The sequence below is a fragment of the Leptodactylus fuscus genome, chromosome 4 (genome assembly GCF_031893055.1).
Source record: "Leptodactylus fuscus isolate aLepFus1 chromosome 4, aLepFus1.hap2, whole genome shotgun sequence".
Lineage (NCBI taxonomy): Eukaryota > Metazoa > Chordata > Amphibia > Anura > Leptodactylidae > Leptodactylus > Leptodactylus fuscus.
Window position 1 is genome coordinate 184,722,738 of NC_134268.1, and position 25,789 is coordinate 184,748,526.

Sequence of the window (25,789 nt, forward strand, 5' to 3'; positions counted from 1 at the left end):
AGCTATAGTTAACTAAGTATGGTAACCTGAGGCCTTATCCCTTACAGGAAGCAATCTTAAGACACAATATTCTTGATGGCTTCTGTAATTTATCAATAGAAATTTGCATTCCGCGTGTGAACATTCCGTGCGGCTAGCCGCAATGGGATGCCAGTGCAGCGCATCGGCATCCTGTAGCACCATTCCGCTCCGGATTAGGCCCAAATGAATGGGCCTAATTGGTGGAGAGCCTCACGCCGCAGACGCCGTGGCTGAGTCGGCCGCGGAATCCGCGGCAAGTTACGGCAGCTCGCTTCTTTTTTCCGCTACTAGCTAGCAAAAAATAGAAGTGAGCGTCTCCCATTGAAATCAACGGGAACTGGTTTTGGCAGCAGAATTTGAGGTGGATACTGCTGCCAAAAAACTCCATGTGGACAGACCCTAACTCTCATTGCATAAAGCAATTGTTTGGCTCCAATGAACATGACGCTGCATCCTAGAAGTAATCTCAGTCTTCACAAATATTCAGCTACTTAAACAAATAAGGGAATATGTGGTGCTATAAAATAAAAGCGTATTACTTTATCTTAAACAATAAACTATCTAGTGTTTAGCTGAGACTATGGCTTAAGTAGTAAGTGCAAGCTTTGATTTTTTGGTCTCCTTGTATATCATTCACTACTGCAGTTAACCACCCGGCTATACATGTCATTTTAGCAGTGCAACCTTCGAACAAGGAACCTTGCATTCTAACTAAAAGAATACAAATTACTCATTGACTCACTCAGCAGCACTTACCCCCCTATACTGTGGGCAGGGTGCATGCTTGGAGAATTCTGGGTGGGTTGGTCCAGCAGGTAGGAGGATCATTACAGGTGAGTCTGGGCTCAGGTTACAGGTTTGGGAAGCTTTGCTCCTGTGACAAGTAAAGGTGACAATATTGGTCCTGACGCGTAGAGAAGAAATTATATTCATTGCTTAACTAAGGTAAGGAGTCTTCTTATGTTTGTTCTGTCACTTGTAGTCATCTCCACTGTCCATCTGTGAATTTATAAGGAAAATCAACTTTCTTCTGCTTACGTCTCTTGTACCTGTCCCTTGTCTATGTACACAATATTTCCATAGACGTTTTGCCACATATTCAGGAGTAGTTTGCATTTTTCTGATCCTAGTCAGAGGCTAGTGTTCACTATTCTCCTTTACTTTAGTGATTGTGACTGTATATAGAATATACCTAAGAAAGTGCGGATTTCTGTAGGAATAAATATTCTGCTAGTATCATGGGAAAGCTGTGTGGAAAGGTTTCCGACTACCAGGGAAAGTGATCAGTGAATAGTAAGTAAGCATTGCTGGTACTTTACAATTACAATGAGACAGATATGAAGGGTGTTTCCCTATGTGACTCCTTTCTGAAGCATGTAGAGGAACCACCACCCTATTGCCCTAGGAGATGTATATCCTACAGGTAGATCACACCATAAGTAGATTGGATGTAGGATTTACATATACATGACTAATAGATACAGACACTTCCATACTGATCCAATATGTATCAATTATTAGAGACTGTATATATGTTTTGAATGCAAACTATGTAGTTCTGATATTGTACATTCACATGTATGTTCAGTTTTCACCGCTTTATATAGATTATATTTCCTAATATTATAATCCGACGTACTTTACTGCTAGTAATAGAAGCGGCCACGGTGTCTTGATACAGTCAGGCTTTCTCGAACATGTCGGCCATGTACACACCCAGCGGAGTTTGGCAGAGTCAAAGCTGAACATATTTCTAAACAAATATTTTTTCTCCTCCTCCTTCCTTGGTGCGGTGACTATTGTTATTGTAGGATTCATGGTAACAGCTGTCATCGTATTTTATGAGGAAGAATGTCTTCCTTTAGCGTTTACCTAGAAACATAATAGAATTAATAAGTGATCCTTCCTAATACAAAATAGCAGCTCTTGGTTATTCAAAGCAGGGCTGCCGGATGTTACACATTAACCCTTCATCTACCGCTGTATTAAAAATAACCTCAGTTGGGTAGGATATAAAATTATTTAGTATAGTATGAGGATGACATGTGTTTTGGCATGTGCCGCGACCACCACCACATTCAATGTCAAGACCACCAATAGTGATCAATAGTCATGCAATGGTGGGGGGAGACTAAGACTTTATTCGCAACGTCTTGCATTCACTGGACATCACGGGTCAGCAGGGCTTCAGATGTAACAGTAGTTATGGCGGTTGCCACACCAATATTACTTGAGAGCTTTGCTCATATCATATAATATATGTGGCACATCCAATAGTCAGACTTATGCTCCAATTGTAAGGTCAGTGTAACCTCTTTCCTTACATGTGACCACTTTCTCAGTATACAGTACATATATAAAACTAGTATACAACACATTTAAGCTAATAAAGGTTATGTCTTTGAGTCCATGTTGTTAAAGGGGTTTTTTGAATTAGAAAATCTCTATACATATGCCCTATTAGACATATATAATTTATTACCATGAACAGAGTTACAGACCCCCTGGGAGCCCTGGCTCACTCATGCATTATATAGATCGCCTAATGCTGTGATAGTCTTGTGTAATGCGTCATTTTCTCTGCAGTGTCACACCCTTAGGACTTGTTCACAACTTCCCCCATAATAACAGCTGATCGCCTGGGGTCCGCTGATGCTTAGCAAGAAGTGTTTTTATGTTTTTAATTATACAAAACTCCCTTTTGACTAATTCTGCGCTCTATAGCACAGTTATAGCTATACAGTTGAGCTATACATATATATACGGATTTCAGGTCCTGTCCTGCTGTCCCGGTATCGTGTATTTCCTGGTACCGTAGGACGCAGAACAGCTAAATACAATGGTGAAGCAGGAGCCATCCTCAGACAGCTCCTGCTCCACTACTCTGTGTGCTGTGGCCCCGGGAGCTGTAGGTGCGGTGTGATGACATCACTCACATCAACGGAGTCAACGTAGAAGTGGGTGGAGCTAAATTTGCCATGGCGAACATTCTGTCCCTCTTTCTATCTTTTGAAGGTTGGGAGGTATGCAATAAGACACGATTATTTAGGTAGTATTAATTCATATTAGAGCTTTCATCCTATTAGACAATTGGGAGAATCCTCTGTTCATAGTGGAGAAGAGAGTGAGGACAACCCCTTTACACCAAGTATCAGATAATGATCTTGTTATAGTGTCATTGGTGGATGCTAATTCCTACATCATGACTGATATACTGTATCCATTATAATGATCTTGCCCATTGTACCCATGAAATTACAGGGGGAACCAGGCTCCATGATGTACTTGCTGCAACTGCTCAGATTGGTGCCACTGCCATACCAAAGGTTAAAGAGGACCTCTCACCACCTCTACAAACTGCAGATGCGGGGTGCTAATTTGTTACCATAACAAGGCCCATAGCTCTCAGTATGTCTTTAATAGATGAGACTAATAGGTTGCCTGTCAGTGTGATACTGACAAGTTATAATATTTTGGCATACCATGCATTCCAAAGAATTATACAAATGATCCTAGCTTCAATTTCCCTTGGTAGGACAAAAAAAAAGTAAAATAACATTTAATAATATTTTTCAAAGCGCCCCACCCTCCCCATTATTACAGAAGACCTGTCTCTGCTCCTGGCATTTCTGTTTTAGTAAATTCTTGTATTCTGCTTAAAATAACAATTCTGAAACATATTAAAACCCTGTGTTGGACTGTTCCTTTTTTTTACTCTCTTTGAAATCTATGAATAAATTGACGACTGGGTTGTCAAAGGTAGGTGGTGTGCCAAAATACAGTCTGACACTATCAGTATTGAATGGAAAGTGTCAGAGATTGTAGTGACCCACCCCCAAATGGTAACACGCAGTTATTCATTTATTTATAAATTTACAGGAGGAATAACAGAGGAACAGCACAACAAATATGGGAAAAGATGTTCCTGAATTATTAGATTATGGGTAATACAGTTATTTGCTAAAACAAACATGCCAGGAGAGGCGACAAGTTCGCTTTGCGTAAATTTCCATAGCAATGAATATAGGTTTCACCTGTATATGTCTGTATGTCGGTGCATGTATATCTCACCAAAATTTAAGAAGACCATCACAGAAATTTGCATAGGACAGTAGTTTTAAGAAGTCTGTCCGTTAATAAATTTTCTGGATTTTCTGGTACTTTTCGGTAATATTCCTTTCGATTATAGCACAGGATGTTGCATTAAACATTTGGTGCAGGAAATTATGAACTTTTATAGATTTGCCTTGTACTGCTTCAGCATAAAAAGGGTAAAACCAGTTTAACCCTTAGCTTTGACAACAACGGATGGCTTATAATCTCGTCGAACAGGAAGAAATCTTTAAGAACTGGTTTGTCCTATTTAAAATACTTCAGTAAGTTTACAATGATCTGCCAGGATTGTGTAAATCCAAGCTCTAATCTAATCTACAATAACATTACACTAATAGCTCAGTGACTGTCTCTCCACGCTTATGGCATTAAGGGAGTTTAGGGGGGTGATAGGGGAAAAGTTCCAGATGGGTAGGGGTCTGATCGCTGGGACCCCAGTGATCTGCACCCCTGTTATAATGGAGTGGTGGTTTGGCAGACGTGTTGCTGATCCATTAAGGGGTTAATCTCTTTGACTACCAAAGATAGCCAATAGTGGTTCGACCATGTCCTGCATGTTCTATAAAAATGAATGGAGCCATAGATCCCCTGCCTGACCACTGCTCTATTCTTGCAATGGTCTTAAAATTATCTGTAATCTGCAGGGTATCAACAGGGAATTGTAATTTTCCAAGGTTCACCTGCAGCACATTCCAAAGACAGGAAAATATACAGAGAAGTAAAGCCCCATGCACATGAAGAACTATGTCGTCTGAGGGGGGTCGTCTGAGGGGGCTCCAATGCACCGATCGATTCTGATGATTATAGAGCAGGTCCTATTCTGCTCTGTGACATCGAACCAGAACAGAACCCTCCATTGAATCAGTGGGATGGAAGGCACGTGGATGACACACAGATGCATTCTGCTATAGAATCAGCCCCCTCTACAACCTGCACATTCAGTCATGTGCATGAGGCCTTACAATGCTTAATTTTTGTCAATTAACAAAATGAAAAGTAAATTAAGAAAAGAGAAATCTAAATCACATCAATATTTGGTGTGAGTGCCCCTTTACCTGCAAAAGAGCATCAATTCTTCTTGATACACTTGCAGACAGTAAAGGGGTCACGGCGCGCACACAAGCACTGCAGCCCCATAAAACAGCTTTTCAGCAGGGGTCCCAGGAGCTGGACCCCTGCTGAGCTCTTATTGATAACCTTTGCAGAGGATAGGGCCTCAACATCAAGGAACTTGAATACTCATTTAAAAGAGTTATGCACCGAGGTGATCCCACTCCAGCCTCATGACAGAAGTCAGGAGAAGACTGGGAACCTGACCGCTGTTTCCCTTATAAAAACAATATAAGGGAAACAGTGATGGGGTTATCAGGTTTTCCCCAACTGCTAACATGATCCTGTATGGTTTTGCGATCGCACTCCCGTGACCATTATCATTACCCACCCACCCCACCCCCGATGCTAAGACGTACATTGAATTAAAGTCAATGGGTATAGACGCAGTGTCAGTAGTGTAATATAGAAGATCTTCTACATGAAGAAGCCATAAAAAAGCCACCACATTATTCCCAGATGAAATGACTATGGCTATACATAGAATACCATAATACAGTATGCGGCATTGGACTGCACAAATGCTGATAAAATCACTGCCAGTTCTAGATATGCCAACCACTTTATTGTATTTATTCCCACGCTCTGCCAGGAGAGAGAAAAGCGCAGAGTATTAGAGAGATCGCGTCACACACCTGAACCTCAAATATTTGCCAACTTTTCTTTGGATACAGTTGCAAAAATGCATTAGATAGTAAGAAGTGTATTACTGTGTATTCCAGGCAGATCACTGCTAAAACGGAGGGAGAAGAGTCTGAATATTCATTTAAGCAATAAGTAAACAGGCTTTGGTTCTGTCTTTTCTTAACCCCCACCCAAAAAATAGCAAGATGGTGTATTTGGATCACTAGGATATGTCATTCCGCTATAATAGGTTGGAGTCCACACTCTGGGGCTCTGACAAACTTAGGGACCAAGGTCCTTTGCAGACATAAGAGCAGATCAGTTTCTTGAAAGCTTGTCAAGACATTTCTCGAGGATTACAAGAATAAAGTGGGAGCTGCGGTGCTAGGAACGTTCTGGCCTCTTCTAGAAGGCACAAAAAATGCTGACATATAACTTACTCTTCCTATAGCAATCTGTGTTATAAATGATCTGCAGAAAGTAAAGACGTCTACTTTCCTTCTTGGGACTATAGGACAGTGGGAAGGATTCTGGACTGGCATCCTATTGTCAGCTCATGGATAAGAAACTACAAATCTGAAACTATAACCACCATACCAGCTTAGGTAATAAAGAATGCAAGGCCGGAAGAGAATAAGAAATGGATAAAAAAACAAACAAACAGGCCTTACGAGTGGTCATAAAATGCAAAACTAGTCTGACTGGTGAGGGTTATGAAAAGAAGTAGGAGAAGTCATGGGTGTAAAAACTATAGCAATTTTTTTCCATATCGCAGTCTATATAAAATCATAAGTCACCCATCTAAACTCACTAAACTCAGCCAAGGGATGCATGTATCCTTATATTACACACAACCTGACCCGAGCCCCATATACTTTAGATCAGCGGTTAAAGCTGTCACCGTACATCATACATGGGTTTGGCCAGCGCACACAGCAGAAGTAAAGTGTTCAGTGATATTCTAGATCCAGAAGAATGTTATGCTGTCCGCTCTATCCATGCAGACATAGAAAAGCAACTTTGCTTTGCAACTTTTGGGAGCAAACTGGAAAAAGGGACCCATTAAATTCCACGCAAATTTAACGCAGATTCCGCATCAAAATCCCAACCAAAATATCCTGTGCAAACCCAGCTTTAGTTTTGGCATTATTCTTCTACAGGTTTCCTCCAAAAGGGTTTTTTCCTCTGTTGCGTATTATAGGATGACTCTTCACTTCATTTAGTCCATATTTGATAGCATTTGCCTGAACATTTGGTTTTTAACTTACTTGTTCATGGCATTGGAAGTAAGTGTGGGAATAAATTAATTAAATTAAAAAAAAACACTATAAAGGGAGTCATAGAGTGTTACATGGCACATTTGTAAGCTGTCATAGTTTTGATTTTGCAGTTGAGGAGTCAGGTGGAAGTTGCAGGCAAGTCATTGTGGACTTATTTTAACTAATAGAAGAGTTTAAACCTCATGGTGGTGACAGGCTGAGCTTTGGAAACGGTCGGCCTGAAGGATGTTGTAATAATAATGTCATCCATGGGCGGGCACAGTGGTGAAGTATAGGAGTAAGGATCTTCTGTAGGGTCATTGATGCCCTTAAACAATACTGGCTCTGCTAGAATTGCAAGCTGGGGCACGCCGCACTATAATTGCTGTCTGACCGGGAGTTGTATGTCATGAATCTCAATGGTCAAACACTTCACCTGACTCCTTCTGTCACCATTTTAGTCCTGTGATATAACTAAAGCTGTTGCCACTAAAGTAAAGTGTTTTGTGTGCAAAGAATTGCCACTGTTGCGAAACCAGAGACAACAACTGTTAGTTAAGTACTGTTGCTGCATACCATTTATAGACAAAGTTCATGAAGGGGCATTCTGCTATATATAGTATTTGCATCTGCAAGGTTGCCCCGAGAGACTACATGTAGGAGTAGAGGGAGACTTCATTCCCACAGGTATGCTGCCAAAGACGTAGTGTGGTACTGTTGAGTTAGCCAGTTGTTATATTTCCTGCTTATAAGTGCCTTCCTGTGTTCCTTGAAAGACTACTCAGTGCGTCTGTCACCACTAAGGCTTGGTTCACGTCTGCGTTCAGTATTCCGTTCAGGAAGTCCACTTGGGCACCTACCCAACAGAATACCGAATGCATTGACATGCGGTGAGCATTGTAAGCACACGGACCCCATAGATTATAATGGGGTCCGTGTGTTTTCCGTGCCGTATCTGTATGAGCCATGCAGAGAAGAAAGTAGTTCTTGAAGTACTTTTCTCTCCACATGATCTGTGCGGACACCATGTGGAAAACACATGGACCCCATTTTAGCCTATGCAGTCCATGTGCTTTCATAAGCTCACCACTTGTCTATGCGTTCGGTATTCTGTTCAGGGAGTCTCCAAGCAGACTCCACGAATGGAATACCGAGCGCAGATGTGAACCAGGCCTATGCTTGAACTAGATTACAGGTTTGATTCTGTCATCCTAACTACATCAGGGAAGACAGGCTTGCACATTACAGTGAGCGCCCTCTATTGGTTTGCAACACTGAGGCAGCTTCTGACTTCCTGATTACATCATGGAAGACAGATTTGCATATTCTTCCTAGATTACAGGAGCACAGGTGTTTCCCACAATATAAAGCTGAAATAGGACCACCATAGGAGGTAGAGGCCTAGCAGACACCCTGCAAGGAAAACCCAGATACCTGCATGGTGGTCAAAGGGTGAAGACTGGGGAATCCATTAGCACCTTAGCCCTTAAAGGTGGCTCCAAGTTGTACAATGGGGCCACAATATGCTGCCTGACCATTTTACATAAAACTGCCAAAATAATACTGAGTGTGGCACCAGCCTTAGGATTGTTTCTCCTTCTCCTGCCATATTCAAATAAGTGATTGTACGTGGATGAGAGTGGTTAGGGATGTGGCCTTCACAACACATGTAATATTACACCAGAATTTACTCCAGTTCCTAGCATCTGACACACAGGCCTCCCAAGATGCTCCCTGATTATTGATAGACATGTGCGCAGATTATAGCCCAGTTACATTGTATTGCAGGGTAACTCCGTGTGAATGGACCCTAAGACTGACGTGAATAATTTAGGATTGATGGACCATTGGTCACCATTAGAGCTAGAGAGAGCATGGGCTTATCCAGCATCCTACTATGGACATCACTGGGAGCATAAATAGAAATGCTTTGGAGCCACTAGGAGTCAGACAGGTGTAAGGTGATAGAAGTCCCTTTCACGTTGTAGCCCTAAGTGTGTGATTGATATGAAGTCCCCATTCAGGATAGCTCTGTGGTCCATTATGTTCATTCATTTGCATTCTTTGCAAGTCCTTTCATTGTATTAATAAAGTGTTCACTGCACAAGTAGGCCACGAAGAACAGGCCACCACAAGGAGAAAGCCACAGAGAGACTAGGCCAGATTAGAGAGCTGCAAGAGAGAGAGTTCAGTGAGATTAGCAACTACCAGGGCTGACCAGCTAAATGTAGACCCAGACAAAGGAGTTCCATTTGCATCTCTCCCTAAGACTTGCATCAAAGACTTGGATGTTTTGTCCATGTCTGCGATCTCTGATATGCTTTGTACAACCCCTCTTCCTATTTGCTTCTATCTTTATCACTGTGGGAAGTGAGCAGGAGAACCAACAGAGGCACAGTGCCAGGAGCAGTGATTTGACCTATCTACGGTATGTTAGATGCAGCAGGACAGCCAGCTAGGTGAAAGAGTTGCACAATGCAGAACCAAAATATAGGAAATGTTTAAGGAGGACATTTAAGGAAGATGCTAAATTTGTATTTAGGAAGCCAATGGACAATAAAATTGTAATGATGTGATGTAGGCTAGATCCCCCTAGGTTTGGTTCAGTGGCTGAGGCCACATATTGTGTCAAAGCTGTATTTCTGATGCAGATTTTGCTGCCGTTTTTTAATGTTAGTGTGAATCTAGTGTAAATTTTTTTTCTATAGATAAAATGCATGATGTGGATGTAGATAGGTTGGGCTAGGTTGACGTTATGTAATTTAGCACAATCTTTTGCACAGACTTCAATGTGACTGATGTGAATACAGTTGCTTTTTACTGGAATGGCTGTGTTTGCATTGAGAATTATTGGATTGTAAAACAGCTTGCACTTTTATGTATCAGTCTTCAGCACCAATACTAATAGTGAATCCAGGCTTTGTGTGACAAAACAGGCCACCTGCCAGGCAACAAATAGTATAATATATACAGCCACGTACAATGCTGACTTCCTGCCAATGCATCCAGCAAGAGATGCGATCTGAACGCATTAACCCTTTACTTACCATTAATACATCAAACATGCTCGAACAGGCTACAAGTGTGTTAAGAAGTTAAGGAGGCAAACTGAGTCCAATGAAACTGAAGTGTGTACAGAGCTATGTAAGGGAGCATTCACAAGGAGGAAAATGGCGCTGAATTTGGTGTGGAATCCATGTCAGATTCAACGCTGAAAAAAAAGCCTCCCATTGACTTCAAGCAGAAAAAGGAACGCATTGAAGTCAATGGGAGGCCTTTTTATCAGCGCTGAATTCCACACCAAATTCAGTGCCATTTTCCTCTGTGTGACTGTACCCTAAGGGTGCGTTCACACGATGTAACGTGCCGCGTGATGTGGCACGTATACGGCGTGTGAGAGTTTGCGTGCCATATACGCTCCCATTGATTTCAATGGGAGTCAGGATCGTATACGCAAAATCACAGCCGCAAAATAACGCGACATATACAATCCAAACTCCCATTGAAATCAATGGGAGCGTATACGGCGCACAAACTCTCACATGCCGTATACGTGCCACATCACGCGGCACATTACATTGTGTGAATGCACCCTAATACTGTATGTTACTGCTATCTAAAACGGCGCTGTCACCACTCCTTGCATGTCTGATAGCAAATACATGTATTACAGGAAATGTAAGGAATCCTCTAGCGGGCCCAGGGAACCCCAATCCAAAACCACTACCATCATCACCTACTATTCCATACCTGCTTCCATATGCACATACTGGATACTTGTATCCCAGGTTGCCCTTCATTTCTCTGCGTATTTGAATATATTCAAAGTTACTCAGTACACATCACCTCATATTACACAGCATTGTAACCATGTCCTCCTTCAGAATATTACTTAGCAAAGGTGATACAAAACACATTACAGTGTACAGTGCCCTGCCATGGTAAGCCAATGGTCCTTCTCTCTGCAACGCTAGTACTGCCCCATGTGACTGTACCCTTGTCAATAATGTAGTCTTACTCTGGGTTCACACTAGCATTCCAGTTTAGTTCTGCTTGGGGACCTGAAAGAAGGAAACCCTGGCCGCTTATACACGTGGAAACCCATAGACCCCATAGAGTATACTGAAATTGGCAGGGAGAAAAGCTGAGCCTCCTTTCAGGTCTTTTCTCTCTGCCAATTTTAAGCGAAATGTGGGACGAAGTCTTGTATGGTGACTTGAACGCTAGTGTGAATCCAATGTAACTCCAGTACTAAGTTCTTGTAATGCTATGAGCCTGGAAGTCATATGCTGTGGACAGGAGAGACACATGTTCCTCCAAACACTGGTTGGGAATATTGCTTTTATTTATTTTATAGATCAGTATGTCTATATCCTGCTTAAAGAGGACCATACATGACCTTAACCAACTCCTACACTGTGCATCGTTCAACAGGCGCTGCTCCAATGATTCTGGGACAAAGAATTTTTTCTCTAGCCCCCACCATTCCTGAACAATTATTGCTATTAGCATCAGTGCAATTGCCCTCTAATCTGACAAGTGGGCCGCCCATATTTTTCTACTCCAGCCCAGGATCGCCCACTGAACTGGAAACTAAAAGAAGTGATTGCATGAGAACAGTCAGGGTCCCAACTTTGCTGGCATCAGTGGAGTGGCACCTATTGAAAGACGTAAGGAGTTGGAGCAGGTGGAGGGGGAGAAAGGTCCTGTTTAGAGTAAAACTAAGCACAGTTTGAAATATAAACTATACACCATCAGTAATGTATCACTGTAACATTTCTCAAATATTGTCTTACAGATTCTCTGCCAAAATGAGCCAGCCGTCTCTTGCTAACATTAGTAGGAAGCCTGGATTACAAATATGGTCCATCGAGGTAAGAGATTCCCTGGTTTGTGGTTATGGAGTAGGGCATTGTTTCTTAGTATTGGTCTGTTTTGCAGTTGTTTCTTAGTTGAATTCATTTTAATCTTGACCAAGCAGCAAGAACTATTAAAGGGGATATATATGCTAAAAATAATCATGACTTATCCTAATACAGGTCACTAATATCAGATCTGTGGGGATCAGACACCCCTATAAACCAGCTGTTCTCAGCAGCTTATACACAGAGAATGGAGTTGACTATGGCTAATAACCATATTAATGCAACATGTTATAGCTAATAACTCATATTGAAGGAGTTATCCATGATTAGAAAACATGGCTTCTTTTTTTCATTGCATTTCATTCTTTTTTCATTGCAAGTGAAATCACTTCTGTTTGTCACATGGTCATTCTTCAGCTCAGTCCCATTTATTTGATTGGGACTGAGCTGTAGTATTTCCATGTGTATAGCAGATGTGATGTCAGATCCTCAGAAGAAGAAAGCATCAGTGTTTTCTAATCCTGATGCCTGGATAACCCCTGTAATAATAATCTGTTTTCAGCCATACTATGTAAGTATATGTTTTACTATATGTACCTGTTACACCACTGCGCTACAATATAACCCTGCTGGTTATTCTGTCTGAATTATATGTAGTTGGTTCATACAACTAGATGTTAGCACATCTTATAATGGACATGGAGCGAGGACTTCTGCATTATGTAACTCTTGGAATAGGAATGAAAGAGTGCTTTATGATATGGACAATGGGAATCTTTCATTTGTATCGATGTGTCAACTGTGTCCACAGCCAGGTGAATCGCTATTACCATGTGTCAGGCTGCAGCTTTCTGTATAGGCCTTTATGTAGTCATAGTTTAATAATAATATATTTGTATACAACTGGACACCATTGGAATCAGCGGTTCTCAACCTGTGGGTCACGACCCCGGCAGGGGTCGAACGACCAAAACACAGGGGTAGCCTAAAGCATACCTCCCAACCGTCCCGGTCGGTGGGAGGTATGTCCCGGTTTCAACTTATCGGCGCCCGGAGGACGCCGATGAGTTAAACACACAGGCGATTAAAGTAGGAGCTGTCACAGCCAGCTCCTGCTTTAATGATGACGTCACATCGCGCCTACAACTATATGAGTAAGCGTTGGAAGGTGAGTATAAGAGGGTTTTTTTTTGTTTTAAACATTAAGGTGTAACATACTGAAGGGGCAGATGAAGGGGGGGAGGACGGCATGACACTGGGGACAGAGATGGGGGAACATGAAACTGGGGAACAGATGGGGACATGAAACTGAGGGAAGAGATGGGGGGACATGAAACTGTGGGCAGATGAAGGGGGGTACGGCATGACACTGGGGGCAGAGATGGGGGGACATGAAACTGGGGGCAGAGATGGAGGGGGGGACATGAAACTGGGGGCAGATGAAGGGGTTATATGAAACTGGGGGAGAGATGGCGAGGGGACATATAATGTACGGGTGACTGTAGGAGGATTATACTGTGTGGGAGCACATGAAAAATGAATGAGAATGGGCGGAGTCAGCATAAAAGTGGGCGGAGCTAAATTTGCTGCGGCACACGCATATTTTGTCCCTCTTTCTAATCTTCAAAAGTTGGGAGGTATGCCTAAAGCCATCAGAAAATACATATTTCCGATGGCTTTAGCCACTCAGAAACCGCGCTACTGTCTGCAGCAACAATATTCAGCTGGAATGCACGCCGTTATGGACGCACATTCCAAACTGAATTGGGTCACCACAACATGAGGAACTGTATTGTGGGGTCACGGCATTAGAAAGGTTGAGAACCACTGGTTGGAATATTTGTCTCATGTAGTGAAGGCTAAAATATACTAACCAGAGAATAGTCCAGTCATGGTGCAGATGGATAGATATTACTGTAGATATAGATGTAGCAAGGTTTAATATGAATTGGATAAATTGCTGCAATAAAAGACACAAAAATAGACAAGATAAAGTGTGATGCAACTGTTTAACTGTTACTATGTGTTACATTTTGTTATATCTGTACATGCTCTAAATAATATGCGTTTTAGACACATAGAATAGATAGATAGATACTACACATTAGATAGATTATATAGAAAGATAGATAGAAAGATAGATAGACAGATAGATAGATATTACACTCCAGCAAATATGATAGCTAGTGTCTTTATTCAAAGGTGACTTTTCGGTCCAACAGGAACCTTTCTCAAGCAATAGAAGGGTTGAACCTTGCTTGAGGAAGGTTCTTATAGGGACCAACACTTCGCCTTCGAATAAAGACACTAGCTATCATATTTGCTGGAGTGCTGCCATTTTCTTTCTTACATTTTCTGGGCGTTACTGAATTCCAATTAGATTTGCAGCCGCCATTAATTTCTTCTGTGCTGCTTTGAACTTTTCACGCTCTATCTATATAGATACTACAGATAAGTATTAGATTATCTATGCAGATAGATAGATAGGATAATATAGACTGATAGTTAGGAAGATAGATACTGTACATATATACTCTAGATAGATAGGTCAATACTGTAGACAGAGATAGATACTGTACATAGATAGCTAGTGTAGATGATAGATAGATAGATAGATAGATAGATAGATAGATAGATAGATAGATAGAATCAGTGGCGTAACTACTGTAGTAGCAGTGGTAGCAGCTGCCACAGGGCCCGGGACATTAGGGGCCCGGTGAGAGCCGCTACCGCTGCTATCATTATACTCGGGGGTCTTTTCGGACCCCCGAGTATAATGATCGGTGGCCTGGGTGTTAGGGGAGAAAACATGACTATTGCCCAGGGCCCCAGCACTTGCAGGGTCCCCTGTTGGTGGAATACTTTCCCTATTAATATAGGAAAAGTATATGTCCGAAGCTGCAGTAACAGCTGATACACAGGAGCCGATGCAAGAGCTGCAGATCTGGCTCCACTCAGCGCTCTCAGGACGCTTTCTCTCCCCCCCTCCCTTTCTCTGGCTGTCCTCTGTCCACCAATGAGAGGGCTGAAGAGAGCCCAGGAGGCGGGGCTTATCCCTGCCAAGCTCCTGCCGTCCTGCACACACAAGAGAAGGAGCAGAAGAAGCTCCAGGGAAGTGAAACTAAAAAAAAGAAAACACAGATACACAGGTACATACTGGGGTTACTATGCTTATTAATATCAGGCATTTGGGGTGATTAATTTTGTTTTAGTAACTCCATATGCCTCATATTAATAGTAGTTAACCCCATCATGTCCCTCAAATCATCATGTCAAAAGTTCGCCACGGGGCCCCACCATTCCTAGTTACGCCACTGGATAGAATATATAGATCATTACAATGAGTATTTACAATAATATAATACATATATTTTTTTTACGTAAGAAAGTACATCTGTCCTATACAGTAACTATCTAATGTATCTTGTAGACAGATTTCATTAATTTGTTCTTGCACCTCAGTCTATAGACAGAGACCTAACCCCGGAGCTCTCCGACTATACTAAATGTAGTCATCACCACACAATAGCTGTAAGTCGGATAAAGAGCATCTGTCAGTGTTCATGACAGCAATATTCTCAGATGGATGTCCCACCCCTTATTATTATAGTTACTTAGTATGACACAGTTCTGACACCTTACAGCTATTCTCCAGGGTGCTATTCTGTGTGAATCCACAATTGTGGACAGTTTCGGACGTGCAAAATACTGTCGTGTGAATGGGGCTTTACAGAGCTTTCACTGATACAAACAACTTTATTCTGAAGTGTAAAGGTTTCTGCATTTGGTACTTTAGAACAATTAATGTTCACTATTTACATCACACAGGATCTGTTTTATAGTGACCGTGTAGTGTTATTACAGCCTGTACTAATATCATATATTCTATAAAGCAGATACTGTGTCATATAAATAGTGAAGGGGCCCCACACAGTACAATCTGCCCACAGTGGCTCCCAAATAGTACAATGTGCTGCACAGTGGGCCCCCACACAGTATTATGTGCTACGTACCCAGTGTGCAGTCCCGTGAAGAGCTTCACCCTTCTTCTTCTTCTGACTGCAGGTGATGATGACTTACGTCATTGCGCCCGCATCAGGGCAGAGGTTATACACTCTGCAGTCAGTGTAGGCCGCGACCCAAAGCCTACATTGACATCTTTATATGTGCATTTGCACATACAGCTGAAAGCTGCGATCACTTACTAAAGGGGAATTCTGTAACAGATTCCCGTTAGTGAGTGATCAGGGCGATGGTGCACGTGCCAACAGAAAGGGCTCTGCTTGCCTGCTCTGGCACGCATGCAAAAGGTTCGCTATCATAGACCTAAGATATAGCTAATAACCATAATAATATAACATGGTATGGCTAAAAAGTCATATGGAGGGCATTATTCACAGAAAACATGGCTGCTTTTTCGTTGTAGGAAGTGACATCAGTTCTGTTGGTTACATGTTCATACTGTAGGTCAGTCCCATTTATTTGAACGGGACTGAGCTGTGGCATTTACATGTGACCAACAGATGTGATGTCACTTCCTGAGAAGAAGAAAGCAGTCATGTTTTCTAATCTTAGATAACCCCTTTAAAGATAATATAAGCCTACTGATTAGGGTTCAGGTCAGTCCCATTTATTTGAATGGGACTAAGCTGTAGTATTCCCATGTGTACAACAGATGTGATGTCAGATCCTCAGAAGAAGAAAGCATCTGTGTTTTCTAATCCTGATTTCTGAATAACCCCTGTAATAATAATATGTTTTCAGCCATACAATGTAACTATATGTTTTTCTGTATGTACCTGTTACACCACTGCGCTACAATATAACCCTGCTGGTTATTCTGTCTGAATTGTATGTAGTTGGTTCATACAACTAGATGTTAGCACATCTTATAATGGACATGGAGCGAGGACTTCTGCATTATGTAACTCTTGGAATAGGAATGAAAGAGTGTTTTATGATATGGACAATGGGAATCTTTCATTTGTATCGATGTGTCAACTGTGTCCACAGCCAGGTGAATCGCTATTACCATGTGTCAGGCTGCAGCTCTCTGTATAGGCTTTTATAGTTTAATAATATAATATATACAGTACGTATATACCTGTGAAGGCTAAATATACTAACCTAAAACTAGTCCATTCATGGTGCAGATGGACAGATATTACTGTAGATGCAGATGTAGCAACAATCGGGGGCCACACGGTGGCTCAGTGGTTAGCACTGCAGCCTTGCAGCGCTGGAGTCCTGGTATTCAAATCCTGCCAAGGGCAAAAAACCATCTGCAAGGAGTTTGTATGTTCTCTCCGTGTTTGCGTGGATTTCCATCCCATATTCCAAAGACATACTGATAGGAAAAAATGTACATTATACATTAAAAAAAATTTAAAAAAATGTAGCAACATTCAGCATGAATTGGATAAATTGCTACAACTAAAGACATGAAAACAGCCAAGATAAAGTGTGATGCAACTGTAACTGTTACTATGTGTTACATTTTGTTATATCTGTACATGCTCTAAATAATGTGTTTTAGACACATAGAATAGATAGATAGATACTACACATTAGATAGATAGATAGATAGATAGATAGATAATCAATTATTTATCAATCTAAGGGGTAGTTCACACGGAGTAAAATGGCGTGTATTTTGGAGTGTATTTTTACGCGTGTAAATAAATTTACACGCGTATTTTGGACCTATTTTTTGCGCGTGGCGTTTCAGTTGCATTTTACGGAGCGTTTGCTGACGTGTTTACCCTATTCTCATTAGCACAAGGAACAGGGGTGAACCTGCCTTTTTCGCCGCCCGAGGCGGACGACAGAAAGCCGCCCCCCCCCCCCCAGAGGAGGGGGCGGAGCGAGGGGGTGGGGCAGAGCGGCGTTAGCAGGCAGAGAGCAGGCACAGAGAGGACCTGCTCTCTGCCTGAGCGTGAGGGGAGGCCGCTGTAGCAGCGCTGCTCCAGCGGCCTCCCCAATCCACCGCTCAGTGACGCTAAGCCAGTCCAGGACAGCTTGTCCTGGACTGGCTTAGGTAAGAAAAAATGCCGCCCTCCCCGGGGCCCTGGCATAGCACCGCGTGAAGCGGTCGCTTCAGGTCGCCTCATGGGAGGTGCGGCGCTGACAAGGAAGTACAAGAAGCAATGGGATGAAACTAAAGGGAAAGAGATACAGATTAGACATTAGGAAAAACTTTCTGACAGTGAGGGTAGTGAGAGAGTGGAATAGGCTGCCACAGGAGGTGGTGGGCGCTCCATCAATGGAAATCTTCAAGCGGAATCTGGATAAACATATAGCTGGGATGATTTAGGAAAACCTGCACTCACAGGGGGTTGGACCCGATGGCCCTTGAGGTCCCTTCCAACTCTACCATAAGAAGAATAAGAAGCGTTTTTTTTTCACGCGTAAAATTACACTCCAAAATACACACCATTTTACTCCGCGTGAACTGGCCTTAACCTGTAGTATCTATCTATCTATCTATCTATCTATCTATCTATCTATCTATCTATCTATCTATCTATCTATCTCCTATCTCTATCTATCTATCTATCTATCTATCTATCTATCTATCTATCTATCTATCTATCTATCTATCAAAGAAAAACAGCAGCACTCCAGCAAATATGATAGGTAGTGTCCAACAGGAACCTTTCTCAAGCAACAGAAGGGTTGAACCTTGCTTGAGGAAGGTTCTTATAGGGACCAAAACTTCGCCTTCGAATAAAGACACTAGCTATCATATTTGCTGGAGTGCTGCCATTTTCTTTCTTACATTTTCTGGGCATTACTGAATTCCAATAAGATTTGCACCCACCATTAATTTCTTCTGTGCTGCTTTGAATTTTTCACGCTCTATTTATATAGATACTACAGATTATATATGCAGATAGATAGATAGATAGATAGGATAATGTAGACTGATAGATAGGAAGATAGATACTGTACATATATATTCTAGATAGATAGGTCAATACTGTAGATAGAGATAGATACTGTACATAGATAGCTAGTGTAGATGATAGATAGATAGATAGATAGATAGATAGATAGATAGATAGATAGATAGATAACTAAATAGATAGATGCTTATTTATATATAACGTGACTTGTAGACAGATTTCATTAAATAATTTGTTCTTGCACCTCAGTCTACAGACAGAGACCTAACCCCAGGGCTCTCCGACTATACTAAATGTAGTCATCATCACACAATAGCTGTATGTCAGATAAAGAGCATCTGTCAGTGTTCATGACAGCAATATTCTCACATGGCTGTCCCACCCCTTATTATTACAGTGACTTAGTATGACACAGTTCTACCACCTTACAGCTATTCTCCAGGGTGATGCCAAATGAAGAACTGTAGACCAACCATTAATGCCAACAATAACTGCACTTCCAGAATCACCCACACTGCAAGATCCAACCACACAAATGTAACCGTAGTATAATGTCGGTCACAGTATAAGGTCTGTGAAATAATTCCAGCCCCATAACATTGCCCATATAATACTTATTGGTATAATACTGACATTATGCTAGCCTTAACACTACCTGTATAACTGTATCAGGCAAAGCAGGGCACATAGAAGTGCACAAGTTACACTGCCCCATAATACCATTCACTCATGTCCTCTATAATCCTGCATTGCTCTCTAGTGTGAACAGACTTACATGGGAGCACCAAATCTTCAGTCACTACTACGATTTGGCGTGTTTTTTGGTGTGTTTTGCTGCATAGGAGTGTGTCTAATATTTAGAGGTCGGAGCCTCTTCAAGATTCAGGTGCTCCTTGCATAAGTCGGGCATAAGAAACACCAGTCTTCATAGATTCTCCCCAATATAAAGTATATGTTAGTAGAATATCTATTTAAACTCTGCTAGTACTGAAATGCTGCATTCTCTGCACAATCACTATAGAGATTTATATACGGTATTATTTTATGACACTTTTATCTTCTATAGAAATGCTTGTATTTTTGCATATTTAAAAGGCCTGTAAGGAATCTGTCACAACTTGTCAGGAATGCCTGGACAGGCCTAGCTCTCTGTAACCAAACTACATTCTTGTGGCACAAACAGCCCATGTAGTGCCTGGATATATGTTGCAATAGGTGCCTGAAGCAAAAAATAAAATAGTGCAATACTCCCCAAACTGGATATAGGAAGGTGCATAGATAGAATGTAGATCTGTCAAAATGGAAAGTTACAGGTGTTGCTTCCTCCTCTCACTTTCCGTGCTACAAGAGTTTAGCTTTTGCCCTTAACTTTTTAGAAAAAAAGAAAATCTGAAGTGTCAGTATCGGGGTGTGTTCAGACATTCAAAGTCAAATCCCCGTTTTCAATAGAAATGTGTGTCACCCTTCATATGGCCACAGATCCCAATGGATTCCAAATTCACATCTTGGTAAAAAAAAAAAAAATAACCAGTCAATCCTTACTGCAGATTTAATGTAGAAAATGTGTCTACGAGCCACACATGGATGAACTCTATTGGGGTCTATGGTGGATATTTCTAATGAAAATATCTGGCCATATGATCATGATATATAGAGGTAAAAGATGATATTACTGTATATCAATGGTGTCATAAGAATGATGTTTTACCATGAAAAAAATGAAATTGATTCCCAAGTCCTTGTCATACTCCAACAAGATAAACTCACAAGTGTGTGAAAACAGTCAGCAAGAAATCAGATTACCATATACTAAGAGGAAAGTGCTGCTTAAAATCCCAAATCGAACAATTGGTTATGCTGTGTGATAACAAATCCCTGTTAGAATTTTATTGGAAATCCCCCTACACAAGCAGGAACATGCAGTGTGTCACATCTACAACACTGCTATTGTATTTCACATTCACTGTACTGCTACTGTATTTCACATCCTTACACTGATACTGTATTTCCATATACCATAGACTGCTACTGTATTTCCACATTCACTATACTGCTACTGTATTTCCCATTCACTACACTGATATTGTATTTCACATTCACTACACTGCTACTGTGTTCAACAATCACTATACTCCTACTGTATTTCTCATCCTCTACAATACCAACAAACCTGCTTCAAGTCCGCCACATGTGGCTCTAGAATTTATGACCATAATATAATATAACTTGCATTTCATGTCATTTATTATCCATCTCTTTTACAGAAAATGAAAATGGTTCCGCTTCCTGAAAAGGCCTATGGGAGCTTCTTTGAAGGTGACTGCTACATTGTTCTATTTGTAAGTATATATATAATATGGACATTTCATAGGAGTGGCTTTTATATAGTGTATACAGTGTATTGTGTATGTCACGTCTACGTCACCGCGTTACTGAAGTGGAAAGACTAATGAATACATAGAAGGATACTTCCATTCTGCAGACACCTTCCGGCGATCTGTACAGAAGACAGCTGCTTTATCATGCGTGGGATTTACACATGGAAACTCCCAACCCCATACATACAGCTGCCATACTAATCCAAAGCAAATGAATGCAAGAAAATGACACTTACCAGTACCAGTGTCTGCTAAGCTCTATTCTGAAGTTAAAACTAAATCAAAGTTTCAAAAATGTACATTATTCCTTAAATAGGTAATACCATAGCGGCAGCCCCTGCTAATAGGCATTATCAGGGGTCCATGAAGAGTCAGAATGATGATCTGCTCGGTAAGAGAAGCCCCCGGTCTGGCAGCCCTGATCTGAATATACATTACATGGTCATCCATTATGTAATGTTACATTCCCTTCTAGCAGCCACATTTTTTTTATTAGTTATATTTACCGTATTTTTCGGACTATAAGACGCACTTTTTTTCCCCAAAATTTTTGGGGAAAAGAAGGGTGCGTCTTATAGTCTGAATGTGCCTGGCCTGGCACCCGCCGTAATAGAGAGGCGAATGCCGGCAAGTGATAGACGCCGGGGCCTGAGACATCGCTGCGATCCTCTGCCCTGAATGAAGCCAGCAGCGGGAGGAGTGATGCTATTCCGCTCCTCCGTCCCCCCACCGCTGGCTTCAGGCAGGGCAGAGGAGCGATGTCTCAGGCCCTGGCGTCTATCCCTCCCCGGCATCCGCCTCTCTAGTACAGCGGATGCCGGGTCTGCAGTCTGTCAGCGGCCTCTTCTCCCCCGGGGCCGGTCTCCACCGGCCCCGTACCTGTAGAGTTGCAGGCCGGCTCCTGCGCGGCGATATCGCAGGAGCCGACCTGTTCGGGTGACAGCCGGGAGCCTAATGAGGCTCCCAGGCCTGTCACTGCTGTATTAGTATTGCGGCTGGGTCTATGACCAGCCGTAATACTAATAGACAGAATGTCCCATAGACGGCAATACACTTGTATTGCCGTCTATGGGACTTGCGATCAAGTGACCGCAGGCTCAAGCCCCCGGGGGGGAATAAAATAGTAAAAAAAACCTTTAAAAATATATAATAAAAATATGAAAAATAAAAGTTCTAAATCACCTCCTGTCCCTAGAATATATATATAAAAGTAGAAAATCATATATCATAAACCACCGGGTTTTTTTTTTCAATACAAGGTGATCTAAGCAATAGATATTCCCCAAAATGGTATAACTAAAAAGTACTTCTGGCCCCGCAAAAAAACCCACTCTATGCATCCCCGTACAGGGTCACCTGTCAATGTGGCCTTGCAGCTGTTGCAAAACTACAACTCCCATATACTAAATATTTTACCATATTTTGCTTCAAATTTTTTTTCCCCTATTTTCCTCCTCTAAAACCTAGGTGCGTCTTATAGTCCGAAAAATACGGTATATACTCATTTTTTCTTCATGGAGGGTTACAATTTTTTTTAAATGAAAAGACATAACCTTATTCAGGTGAAAGATCCTCTTCTGTCTCTGCTCCAAAATGTGAAAATGTATTGAGATTGTTTCCGCTCTTTTTTTTACTGCAATTTCTTTCCCCTATTTTTTTATGCTGCATTTCTAAAACCTGGGGCCTCAGCCTTAATCTGATTATTTTAACCCAATTTAGGGTGCATTCACACTACTGATACGCTGCCTGATTCTGAACGTTAAAACACGGTCAGAATCAGCGCGTATAAAGCAGTTCCCATTCATTTGAATGGGAGCCGGCATACGAGCACTCCCCATTGAAATGAATGGGCTGCTTTTTTCACTACGAGCGCTCCCATTGAAGTGAATGGAAAGAGCTCGCGTGTACGTCTAGCTCAGCTCATTCCGAGCCGTACACACGAGCACTTCCCATTCACTTCAATGGGAGCGCTCGTAGTGAAAAAAGCAGCCCATTCATTTCAATGGGGAGCGCTCGTATGCCGGCTCCCATTCAAATGAACGTGTTTTAACCTTCAGAATCAGGCAGCGTATCAGTAGTGTGAATGCACCCTTATACTACAAAATAATTCCCCTATAGCTCCCAATATCAAAGGTCTCCATTGTTTGCAGCATGCCTGCAGGTGCGATGGAATTATGGAGTTAATTTTTTAGCAGGCACCATGCAGATGATCTTCATATAAAGGGGAGATATAGCACATGTTCTCCCAGCATGCACCTCTTCATATAACAATTGCAGGCATTTGACATTTTGATGTTAGGGTATATTCACACTACCATTATTACAGTCTGTTGCTGTCATCCATAACAGGATGACAGCAACGGACATTAATGTTAATAGAGTAATAGACACATATGGAGACCGCTGTGTCTCTGTCTCTTCCCAAGGAATCTAATGTAAAATGAAACATGATGGACGCTTCCTTTTGTCATGCTTGTCCTACACACAAGACATAACTTCTGTCAGAAAAGTAAATTAAAAAAAAAAAAACAACATGTTTTTTTACAGTGGGGGTGAATGTACGTGGTACCTGATAACAGGCTACTTCTGTCATTAAATAACAGTAGTGTGAACTCATCCTTACATATTTATATGACAACTGGCCAATGCATGGGTTAATCCTAGAGATGTACAGAGCGTACTGATGTGCTGCCTCCATTCTATACATCTCTTCTTTCTAGCCAGGGTCGGACTGGGGTGCCTAGGGCCCACCAGTGGGATTATTTCCAGGGGCCCACCCTACTGCCATATTAAATATTGCCCGTCCAGTTTTTGCCATTATGCACGTTTAAAGTGCATTTTCACACACAATACAGTGTGCAAAACAGAACTGTAGTGTCATTTGTACTAAATTGATCACTTTTAGCTGCGCCTTGGTTTACTGTCTTTGAATAGAAAAAAATATTTTATTTTATATATGGGTATGCATGGTGAATATCATGGTGAATATTGACAGGAGTAACAATCACACAGGGACTCATCTATAGCTTATGCGTCCCTTCATAGCTCATTCAGATGTGACAGAATTCTGCACCAGAATAGAAGCCAATTTCTACTTGCCTCAACTCCCCTTGGCAGTAGGGAAGCAAACCGAGCAAACCTCAGCAAACCGAGGTCAAACCAGAGAGACAAAACAGTACCAAATCACAATCCAAAAGAGTAGTCAATAAGCCAAGAAGCAGAGATCAGTAAATACAAAACAAGAGCAAGGACAAAGCAAAGTCAGAGACAATATCCAGCAAACATTTAAGGAAGCCCAGAACCCGTCTCAGGCTTGATTGGCAGATAAGCTTTCAAACACAATGCAAACACCCCTTAGGGTGCATTCACACGGTGGAAAATGGCTGAATTTGGTGTGGAATCTGTGACAGATTCAGCGCTGAAAAAAAAGCCTCCCATTGACTTCAATGGGTTCCTTTTTCTGCAAAACAACCCATTGAAGTCAATGGGAGGCTTTTTTTTAGCGCTGAATCTAATGCAGATTCCACACCAAATTCAACAGTATTTTCCTCTGTGTGAATGCACCCTAACAATAACAACACAATGACAAGAGACCAGGAGCAGGTACTCATAAGCAGACAGGCCTCCTGCACTGTACAATGCAGCAAGAGAATGGTGCAGGAGTTCGAACGGGTGAGCACGTAACATGAGTATAATTTTTCTTTATAAGGGGTCATTCACATGGAGTAACGCCTCACGTGTATCAGAGGCGTACGTGCCGAGCACTTCCCATTCACTTCAATGGGAGCGCTCGTAGCACCGCCGTTACGGCGGCGTTATGAGTGCTCCCATTGAAGTGAATGGGAAGTGCTCAGCAGCCCTGCCGTAACGCCGGCGTGTACGCCTCTGATACACGTGAGGCGTTACTCCATGTGAATGGCCCCTTATGCTGTGTTTTTTTCTCTTTCAGGTTACGATGATCCATTGGATTATGTTGGATTCCATCGATGATCATCATTTTTGTTTTATTTTTTTTAAATTCTTTAATAAAATGGTCAACGATTTGTCTATTTCAATAAAAACAAATTTCTTTCACGTCTTGAGTTTTTATAAATACTTTCTTACGCCTTAATAATGGTGACTGGTAGACGGCATCCATTACTAAGGTGTGGCTTAGCATTAGTGGTGAATATTTTAGCACTAACCCTCCAATTATTACCCCGCTACATAACGCTGAGAAGAATTGGTTATCATCCAATACCCGGCTGTTTAATAGAGACTGATGAGGATTGGGGCAGTCGCAGGCTGGAATTATTAGGGTCAGTGCTTATTTTGACGCGAAATCCGCCTCAAAATCAGCCTCCAAAAAAAGCCTCCCAATAGAACTCAAAATGAGCACCAAAAAACTCAGTGTGCACTGACCCTTAGGCTGGAAAAGGCCGAAAACAACAGGCTGGTATTATAAGGCTGGAAAGGGCCGAAAACCATGCCATTTCCACCCTTGTAATGTCAGGATACTGCTTGTTATATCTGTC

At 41.8% G+C, this 25,789-nt stretch overlaps 1 protein-coding gene across 1 annotated transcript in view; it reads left to right on the forward strand.

Annotated features, from left to right (window-relative positions):
- Positions 1-851: 851 nt before the first annotated feature.
- The window catches only part of VILL (villin like), a 74,338-nt gene continuing 49,400 nt past the window's right edge, over positions 852-25,789 (forward strand). Inside the window, exons 1-3 of the mRNA XM_075271488.1 lie at positions 852-966; positions 11,926-12,001; positions 21,162-21,236. Coding sequence (XP_075127589.1) covers positions 11,939-12,001; positions 21,162-21,236 — 138 coding nt within the window. The 5' untranslated portion in view covers positions 852-966; positions 11,926-11,938. The remainder of the gene's footprint in view (positions 967-11,925; positions 12,002-21,161; positions 21,237-25,789) is intronic.